This window comes from Gossypium raimondii, chromosome 11 (genome assembly GCF_025698545.1).
Source record: "Gossypium raimondii isolate GPD5lz chromosome 11, ASM2569854v1, whole genome shotgun sequence".
Classification (NCBI taxonomy): domain Eukaryota; kingdom Viridiplantae; phylum Streptophyta; class Magnoliopsida; order Malvales; family Malvaceae; genus Gossypium; species Gossypium raimondii.
In genome coordinates, this window is record NC_068575.1 from 60801589 (window position 1) to 60812389 (window position 10801).

The 10801-nt window shown below is 31.9% G+C and overlaps 1 protein-coding gene across 2 annotated transcripts; it reads left to right on the forward strand.

The window, feature by feature from the left end:
* The first annotated feature begins 746 nt into the window (after positions 1–746).
* Positions 747–5176, forward strand: LOC105802027 (pentatricopeptide repeat-containing protein At1g74750). 2 transcript variants are annotated; one of them, XM_012633426.2, is made up of 2 exons: positions 747–929; positions 2218–5176. In XM_012633426.2, exon 2 carries the CDS (start codon positions 2221–2223, stop codon positions 4801–4803), a length of 2583 nt encoding a protein of 860 aa, XP_012488880.1. In that variant the 5' UTR covers positions 747–929; positions 2218–2220; the 3' UTR covers positions 4804–5176. The 2 variants fall into 2 exon arrangements, with proteins under 2 accessions (XP_012488880.1, XP_052479826.1); XM_052623866.1 differs by lacking the exon at positions 747–929 and adding an exon at positions 1130–1875.
* The last annotated feature ends 5625 nt before the right edge of the window (positions 5177–10801 follow it).

The following is a 10801-nucleotide window of genomic DNA, read 5'->3' on the forward strand; positions in this document are numbered from 1 at the left end:
TACGATGAAAAGGACTGAGGTTTATTACATGTTAAATAAAATTAAAGACATTTTTTTAAGTGTAATAAAAATATAAAATTTCCAAATAAAATTAAAGCATAATGGAATGATTTTTTTTAAGGCTAACCTCGCAGCCACAAAGACCCCAGTGGTTGCTTGGTTGTCTACCTTTATCTCCATATATTTACAACCCAAAGGAAACCCTAATTCACAAAAGATGAAATAAATTAATTGCAAATCTCTAGTTCTTCATATTTAATTACCCTAAAGATAGTGTTAATCATTTTTAATATTGTTATTTTATTTTAAAATTTATTTTTTTGTTTTTATTTTTATAAAGGCAAAAATAGGAGTTTGTAAGAGACACCGGATTATATATTTATGAAAAGGGTTAATATACAATTTGGTACTTAAATTTAGTTTCAATGTTTAATTTGATATCTCTTTTGTCTTGATTTGGTATTTGAGTTTGGCTTTAATATTTAATTTGGTACTCGAGCATTTTTTTTGTCCTAATTAAGTATCTATCGTATTTTTACTAGAGAACATGTGTTAGGGTCACATGATGCTATTTGGTCTTGGTACCAAATTGAAAATTGAAAATTGAAGCCATTGGAAAAAAAACCTCAAGTACCAAATTGAATATTGAATCCAAACTCGGATACCAAATGTTACATTAACCCATTAAAGAAAAGCAAAATTTTGAAGAGAAAAGGCAAAGCTGTGATAAACTGCTACCGTCACAGCCACTCCCAAATTGCTTGGAAGAAAAAAAAAAAAAAGAAAGAAGAAAAAAGGGTTGACAACATAGAGAAAGGCAAGAAGAGAGCCGCCTCTGTTTCTCTTTCTCTAAAAAAAAATTTACGGAGGCTTCTCCTTTCTTTCTCTGCTTTCTGTAACAGACCCAGAAGCTTTAACTTTATTTTCAGGTATTTTTCTTCACATAAACTACGATCCTTTTCCTTGTTTTAAATTTTTTGCATTATGTTAATAACTTAATATCATTCCTTTACTGGGTTTCAGCTCTTTTGGTTTTATATTGCACCATTTAAAAACAGACCTTTATGTTTTTTTTTTATTAATGGATAATTTCTTTTTTTCCTTCTTTACTTCAAGATTAAGTATGTAGGCTTTGTTGGTTCGTTCTAAAAGGAAATTGGAACTTGTTTTATTTTGGGTTAAAATTGTTAAAAGCATTAAGAGGTTAGTCAAAGGAAAAGACGCGTTTTTAAGGGGGGTTTGGGGTTGCCCGTGTCCTTTTGTTGTTCTTATTGATCTGTTGTGTAAAACAAAGCACTTGGTGTTAATTGAAGTTATTTGCAATATATTTGATTGGTTTTCTTTTGCGGGTGACTGATTTTGTTGTCATTTAGAGTATGCTAAAGTGAATGGAGAATTGCTTGCTAAAAGAGGTGAAAGGGCTGCCAAATTATGTAATTTTTTAGATCTAGTTCGAGAAATTTTCTTATTTTCCTACTGCTTTCGGAGATCGACGATGTAGACCAAACTTATGTTTGGTTTTTGGTGGATTTTGAACTGTTAGTAGGGAAAATAGTGGATGCAATGGATTATTTCTTTTGACAGGTAAAAGGAGGAATCATTCTTTTTGACTAATTATGTTTCTCTGTCACATTATAAGTGTTTGAATGTCACCTCTGGGATCGGTACCATTCTTCTACGGTTGCAGAGTGTAGATAAGGTATCCGGAATGTTTGTATTACTGGTAAAAATGTTGTAGGCACATGGAGTTCTCCCATTTGGAATTGATAAAGAGGAGTTAGAGCTGAAAAATCTTTTAGAAACATACAATTTATAGATTATAAAAAACAGGCTCCTTGTTTATTCCGTGCAGCAGAGTGAAGTCATTGGTTTAAGGTGATTCTTGTTCATATGCTCTATACGATGTCTAGACGCAATAACTTCTCATTTTCTGTGATGTGTAACCTGTTCTATTGCTTTTCCAGCTGTTATGAAGATATCGAAGGGCAATGCGGGTTTTAAAATTGTTCATATGATATTCATCTGTCTCAAAATATAATTAGCTGACATTTAGTGGCATGTAACGCTATTTGTTTTGTAGCAAATATGCAGATTATCCTCTTTGCCTTTGGCTTGTTTTAGTGCCTTGTCTTTGTATTATCAATGTTTTTCTTAATGATTGATACACGGGGGTTAAACTTTTCTTCCTTTGAAAAATTTTCTGGTCTGTGTGTGCAGATCATGTTACGAGCAAAGCATATCGGTAATCTCTCCAATGGTGCAAGGACATTTCTATTTAGTGGCTCACGAGGTACTGCTGCAGATGGGAATTCATGCACGTGCCCTGAAGACGAGTCCTGTGTTTCAAGAAGGCAGAACATAAGAAATGAAGCTTTGTCAAAATCCTCATCCAGGGGAGCTCTGAAGTTGGCGATTGTATCCCAAGCTGTTGATTCTCATGAAGCTGAGAGAGTACCACAGCTTGTCTCCAATCCTATTCCGTTGCGTAGATCTAACATTGTAAATTCTGCCGGCAGCGCTAATGCTATTCAACATGATGAACATGCATCAGCTACTATTTCTGACCAATTTGTTAAAGTTGGCATTGAAGCTGTATCGTTCTTGTCCGACCTGATGAATTATAAGCTTCCTTTGTCTGATGGGGGTACGATATTAGGCTCACCTGGACGTTGTGTGGTCGAATCAACAAGGTCACTTCCAAATATAAAATCCCCAGCTTTCAGGTCTGTCAAACGAGAGAACATTGCCAAAGTCAATCCGAAACCATCATCTGAAATAGCGGCTGGGGATAAATCAACAGTTAGCTACAATGGTACGAAAGATAGAGGTAATAATAAATCCAATTTTGTTAGAGGTTACAAGCGAGTTTCAAATGCGGAATTTGTGGATTCATCAGAAACTCATAGTAGTTCTGCAAACACTTATGATAGGAGGAAGCCTATACCACAGAGAGTGAAAGCTCAGTCTCATCATTTTATGTCGAACTTGAATTCCAATGTAATACCTTCTCATGCAAAGGTTTCGGATCCTGGCATAGATGGTTTTAGGAAATCCTTTAGAGACATGAAAACGGCAACCACCGGAGTTTGTATGACCAGACCTTTAGGAGGCATGGGGCATGTTGTGGAAAGTGTATCCCAGATATTGCGACAGCTGAAGTGGGGCTCTGCTGCCGAGCAAGCTCTTAAAAATCTCAACTTTTCAATGGATGCATATCAAGCGAACCAAGTGCTAAAGCAAATACAAGATCCTGCAGTTGCTCTTGGCTTTTTCTATTGGTTAAAAAAGCAGGCTGGATTCAAGCATGATGGTCATACATACACTACCATGGTGGGTATCCTTGGTCGTGCAAGGCAGTTCGGGTCAATAAATAGATTGCTTGATCAGATGGTGAAGGATGAATGTCAGCCAAATGTTGTGACATACAATCGTCTTATTCATAGTTATGGGCGTGCAAATTACTTGAATGAAGCTATGAACGTGTTCAATCAAATGCAGGAAATAGGTTGTGAACCTGATCGTGTCACGTATTGTACTCTTATTGATATCCACGCCAAAGCCGGGTTTCTTGATGTTGCCATGGACTTGTACCAAAGAATGCAAGCAGTTGGCCTTTCGCCTGATACCTTCACTTATAGTGTGATAATCAACTGTCTCGGAAAAGCTGGGCACTTACCCGCTGCCGACAGGCTGTTTTGTGAAATGGTCGATCATGGTTGTGTTCCTAATCTAGTTACTTACAACATCATGATTGCTTTACAAGCAAAGGCAAGAAACTATGACAGCGCATTAAAACTTTACCGTGATATGCAGAATGCTGGATTTGAACCTGACAAGGTCACGTACAGCATAGTAATGGAGGTGCTTGGACACTGTGGATATTTGGATGAAGCAGAAGCAATTTTCGGTGAGATGAAAAGGAAAAACTGGGTGCCAGATGAACCTGTTTACGGCCTGCTGGTTGACTTATGGGGTAAGGCCGGTAATATTGAGAAGGCTTGGCGATGGTATCAGGCCATGCTGCAAGCTGGGTTGCGCCCCAATGTTCCTACTTACAATTCTTTGCTCAGCGCTTTCCTTCGAGTACACAGGTTGCCTGATGCTTATAACTTGCTACAAAGCATGCTGGATTTGGGTTTAAATCCTTCTCTGCAAACTTATACCTTGCTCCTGAGTTATTGTACAGAAGCCAGGTCACCATATGATATGGGGATTTGTTCCCAGCTCATGGCTGTCACAGGTCATCCCGCACATATGTTTCTGCTGTCTATGCCTTCAGCAGGACCTGATGGCCGAAATGTGCGGGACCATGTGGATAAGTTCTTGGATATGATGCACAGTGAGGATAGAGAGAGCAAGAGGGGGCTGGTGGATGCTGTTGTGGATTTTCTTCACAAATCGGGGCTTAAGGAGGAAGCTGGGTCTGTTTGGGAGGTAGCTGCAGAGAAAAATGTGTACCCAGACGCTGTTAGAGAGAAAAGCTCCTGTTATTGGCTAATCAACCTACATGTGATGTCGGATGGTACTGCTGTAACAGCATTGTCTAGGACACTTGCCTGGTTTCGCCAGCAAATTCTAGTTTCTGGTATCAGTCCCAGCAGGATTGATATAGTGACTGGATGGGGCAGGCGGAGCAGGGTTACCGGATCATCACTTGTGAGACAAGCTGTTCAGGATCTTCTCAGTATTTTTAGCTTTCCATTTTTCACCGAGAATGGCAATTCCGGGTGTTTCGTAGGGTGTGGAGAGCCTCTTAACAGATGGTTACTTCAATCATACGTGGAGCGGATGCATTTACTTTAGCTTGCCGTCCTCGTAGCACAACAGAATTTTGTTGGAGGATGTAGAAGAGGAAGAGGTTTTGTATATTTATTTAAATTATTCGCAGCCTTTCAAAGGAAGTTAAATAAGGAGCTGATGGCAGCTTCTTCATCATGTTACAGTTAAGATTAGCTTTTGATTGAAAATTCAAACCCCGATATTGGATCCAAGTGCTATGCAATGGCGACCGGTCTATTGAGCAGCAGGATATATATTGATATATATAGTGTTAATGGCAAAAACTTTTGCCTTAGAAGTTTATGTAAATGATCCAACTTGAACAGGGAATTTGCAGACAGATTTGTCATTTTTCTATTTTTTAAAATTTCAGTATGTGATGATTTTAACCCTTCCATTTTCTCTGGTTTAGAGAATTGCTAACTGTAAGCTATCGATGCAGCTGAAATACGAGTACCGTTGATCACCGGTGGGGGCAATCTGAGAACTGACGTGAGTTAAAATTGCTTAATTTGACAATGGCGCGGTTCCCTAGTCATTTGCCATCAACTTCATCCTGTGATTTTGTTGATAAAGTAAATCTATAAAATTAATTGATAAAAATCTTTGAATCAGATTGAGTTAGCCAGTAGGAGCAGGAGTCGACCGGGATAACGGTCCAAAAACTTAATTAACACCCGAAAATTCATAAAAACGATTTTTACTTGAAAAATTCATGTAATTATGAATTGGAATAAACACAACGCAATTAACATTGGAAAAGATAGGGTTCAGTCCATTTTAATGGCAATTATTATTTTAACCAGATAGAATAAATAAAAACCAAATTATTTAATCTACAAGCTTTGAACTTGAAATCTTTATGTTAGGAGCATGAAGCTACAATCAACCAAGCTAATAAACTCAGTTGTTTCGCTTGTAAAAAATATATATATATATGTAGGTTTTCTTCATTGGTTAGATGGTAATATATTAATTTTTGGATTTAAAAAAAGAGAGAATATTTTAATTTTAACTCCTCTAAAATATTAATGATTTAAATTTAAATTTGATTAAAACAAAAAAAAAATGCACATCCCTAGTATTGCTACTTTGTTTGAAGGATGTTGGCCGGGATTAAAAGAAAGCTAAAATGCAGCATTTATTTGAGATTGTCAAAAGTTCTGGTTCAGAAATGTTTATATTTTTCTCATCTACATTCTACAAACATCAAAATGCCCCTCTAAATTTGGTATTCTGTGATGTAATTGGAAAATTAAATCAAACAAACTTCGGTTCTGCTAAACTGAAACCACTGATGCAGCCCTAGCTATCTCTCGAGAGCAGAGTTTTGATATGTCGAAAACTTGGGTTTTAAGTGATAACCGGTTGCTTCTGCATGAATGCAATTCCCTTCTCGATGCTGGCCTTTAATTTTGGCTTAAGAGCTTCCAAAGCCTTCTCTTTGTATTTGGATAAGCGTATGAGTTCAGATGGAATCAAAGCTTCAACCCATAATGGAAATCAGTCTGATGGACTGCATGAAAGAGCACTCCTAGATGTCCCAATCTCCATCCAAAGCGTGAAGGGATGATTCTACAAAATTTGGGGCTGCACAGGTGATAGAAGCAAAGGTAACTTGGTAGACTGCGAACTCTAGACGAAAAGACAAATCTTTATTGAATAACTTCTCTAATAGAGGTCGTCCACATGGAGAGGAGCAATCTCATGATACAAGCTGGAAAAACAAATGCAAAAGATGAAAACATGGCTGGACCTAATTGCCTATTTATAGCTTTAAGGATCAATTATTTGCAGCACAACAGAATCTGAAGATAAGCAAATAAAGTAGGTGTGTATGGGTGGTAACGTATCAATAGGCCGTGGACAAGGTGGCAGACCCTGCACCTGCCTTTGCCTCCACAACCTCTGTCCCGCCAAAGATAAAAAACTAAATATAAATTATTTGGCCTACAAGTTTCAAACCTACTGCCTTCGTGTTAGTAGCATGAATCTACAACCAATTGAGCTAGTAAACTCAGTTATATTATTGGTAGAAACACTAATATATGAAGGTTTCTCTATTGGTTAGATGAGAATATTTTAACTTTCGAATTTAGAAAAAAAAAAAACAACAATATTTTAATTCTAGCTCCTCTAAACTATTCATCTTTTAATTTTAATTTTTTAACATCTTAAATGAAAAATATTGTATTTTTAAAGATTAACGTATTGTGTGATTCACTTCCTTTTCCTCCCACATGTCTTGCATTTAAAAATGGTATTCGGTATTGAATATTATATCAATTGTTAATTCGTCAAAATAAATTTAGATTAAATCCTATGATATTTAAATATGGGACTTTAAAATTATGAAGAAAAAAAGCTTAAATACCAATGTAAAAAAGTGATATAGATTGAAGGTAAAATCATGCTTCAAACCAAATATTTATTACAATAAAGAAAATCATCAAAGATGTTAAACCAAGCAAGTAAGCTGATTTTTTGACAAACATTTATTAGAATGGAGAAAGGTAATTAGTATAGACTGGTTGAATCGAGTTTAATGTATAAGGACTAATTCACTTGTCTTTTAAGAGATAAAATATAATCTAACACTTAATACAAAAACTTTCGTAGTATTCTTACCTTTTATTTTGTACTTTAGCTTTAACAACAGGTTTTTAATAAATTATATCATACTTGTATTTAGGTTTCTTTCATCTTCCCCATTGGTGAGAATTTGAGATGGAATAAATTGAGGTATATTCTTTTATTTGGTATGTTGGGTCCTTTGGATTACACAGTGAGTCTTGTGGTTTTACAATAACAACCCTTTTAAAGTTATTTTTAATAAAAATAAAGGTATAAGTTCAATGTATATATGTATTATTTTTTAATATAATAAATATTTTTACTCGTAATCCTCAAATGGTAGAAAAACACAGTTAAGTGCACTTAAACTTATATATTCTTTGTTATTGTAATGGTAATGACGCCAACTGTGCTAAGTAAGGTCATTTGAATAGTTAGTTGAATAACTAATTTGGAGAGAGGTTGGTTGACTTAAGAATCGGTATGGACTGGTTGAACGAATTGAAAATTGGTTGAATTGGAATTTAAATATATTTTCTAAATTTTTAATGATTTATTTAATTAAACTGATGGACCAACCATCGAGACTGACAAATAGGTGGTCTGATTGATTTGATCATTAGTCCAGTCCGATTCTAAAAACCTTAGTGCTAAGATGATTTAGCATAAATTTATTTTTATAAAATAATTAAAGTAAATAATTATATGAATGATAAAAATGAATGTAAAAATATTATCACACATGCTAACGACGAGGTGCGTAGCTAGGTGTTGGTAGAGGCCCGCCCCCTTAAAATAAAAATTTTCCATTTAGGCCCTCTAAGTTTTTAAAAATTTTAAATTAGTAAATATAAAATTACACTTTACCTCCCTTAAAAATGATAAAAATTAGATTTAATCATTTAAAATTTTCAAAGATATAGTCTATTTAAATGGTGAAATTACATTTTAACTATCATAAAAAATACAATTTAATTTCAACTCCCTCTAAAATAAATTCCTGGCTATACGTCTCTCAACAACCTCTTAATCTAGCGGCAAGAACATTAATGGCTAGTTTGGCAATGCTTTTGAAAAGTACTTTTGAGAAGTGCTTTTGAAAAATTTGAGTGTTTGGTATTGCTGTCAAAAAATGCTTTTGAGAAATAAAATGTCCATTTTAGATATGATACAAATGTGTATTTAAATAATGTTCAAATTAGTTAATATTATGATATTTTAGTAAAAATATAAAAAATAAATTATTATAACTTATTGTTAATATTTTAATATATAATTTTAATTTTAAATATTTCTAAGTAATTAATATTAATTATTTATTAAATTTAATTAGAATATATAAACTATATTTAAATATTTAAATATAATAATTAGATATTTACACAATTGTATTATTTTAAAAATATTTTTATTTTTAATTAATGCTTTTAACACATTTGTATTATTTTATTTCAAATGTATTTGAAAGAAAAATAGTAAGGTTAAAAAGTAAAATACTAGCCAAAAACACTTTTGGGCTGAAAAAAGTTAAAAATTTCTGTTTTTTCATATGCGAAAAAGCACTTAAAATAAGTTAAAAAATTTTCTACACTGATATCTGTTTTCTATTGCTTTTTAGGGAAAAATATTTTTTAATGGAAAAATTCATCTGAGAAGCATTGTAGAACACGGCCTAAGTTGTGAGACATGAGAGGTAGGGTTTGATCTCAAGTAATTCCACCCTCCACCCCCAATTATAAAAAAAAAAAAATACCATTCCAACATTAATACTATTTTAATGAATTTTGATTATTTATTATATTCTTTATATTGATTTTATGATTCAATATTCAAAATCTATAATTATCCATTTTGAAAATACAAATCTCACAATTAATTTTAATGGCACCATTACAATATCAATAAATATCAGCACTGGTTTTAATTTTATGTTGTGTTAAATTTGTAACATAACAAAACATTTATATTATATATGCGTGTCTCCTGTTGATCTTTTTAGACTTTTAAAATCATTTTATATATTTATAAATATGGATAATGAGACATTGCAAGTAAACATCAAGATCTCATATATATTTATACTTAAGATGCCATTTGTTCCATTAAGAAACACAACTTATGCCCACTTTCCATTCACAACTTCTATTATATTTGAAATAGATTAATTTTATAATAACTTAAAATTAAATGTTTATATACATTTATTTACTGAAAATTAAATGATAATAACTAAAATTTTAGTTAAAAAGCAATTTATTGGATTATTTATTTAATTTAAATGGATAAATAAAATGATTTTGTATTTAGTCAATAAGGCGTTTGGAAGAATTGGTCCCTAGTATAGTTTGGGCCACTGGAGGATGAATATTTGGAATCATTCCCCATGAAACTATATATATATTTTTAAAAATTGATTTAAAATTTTATATATTTAATTTTATTGTAAAAAAACTTAATGCGAAAAAGACGTGATGTTAATATTATGATATATAAATTATTAATTTTAAATATTTTTAGCTTGTTAATAAAAACTGTGTATAAAGTCTAATGTGAATGTATTAATTGTATTTCATACATTAAAATTACATTTAAATATAACTCTCATAAAATAATAAAAATCATAAATAATAAAATAATTGACTTGAACAACTAACATCACTTGCTACCTTGGTTTAGATTTTATTATATATAAAATAAATCTCATGCAAAACTTGTGAGAATTTGCATGAAGTAATAAATTTTTTATTATTCATTATATATAAATTAAAATTAATTAATCCCGATGAAGGCTTTTATATTAGAGGTTGGATTACATCTGGTTTTCTTTACTTAAAAACTTAAATAAATTAATTCATATATATTAAATTAAAAACAAATTAATTATTATTATTAAAATTAGTTCTTATATAATTAAGAAGATATAGATTGGATTGGATTTGAAACTTAGAATTTTGGACATCATTTCGTTCTTACATGTATAAATTATGCATGAACGAATTAATTTATTAAATAATTAAAAAGATAATATCTTTTTATCATAAAAAGCTAATATTTTCTTTTACAAAGTTTAAATTGCTTACACCTACCCTTCGTTGGTTGGTGTGAAAAGCTTCACCTTTCCTGAAAATTTTATATTCTATTATTCTTCACATCTCCTTCTAAACAACGTATAACATTTCTCATTTTTATAATTAAAAAGTAAATTAATATTAAAAATAATTTTAATTTGAAAATTATATTGTTTTTAACATAGTTATTATATAAAAATAATGAAATATAATATTTACTATTTTAAACACGAAAAAAGCCAAAATAAATCTAATAAATTTATTGGTTCATGTATATGTTAAATATATATATAAAAAAAAAGGAAAGTGGGCTTAGCATTAAGTAATAAAATCAATCGTTATTAATTATATATAAATTAAAATTGGTTAATCCCCATTTT

Coding starts and splice junctions, on each gene's coding strand:
- LOC105802027 (XM_012633426.2), top strand. CDS start 2,221: ATGTTACGAGCAAAGCATATCGGTAATCTCTCCAATGGTGCAAGGACA.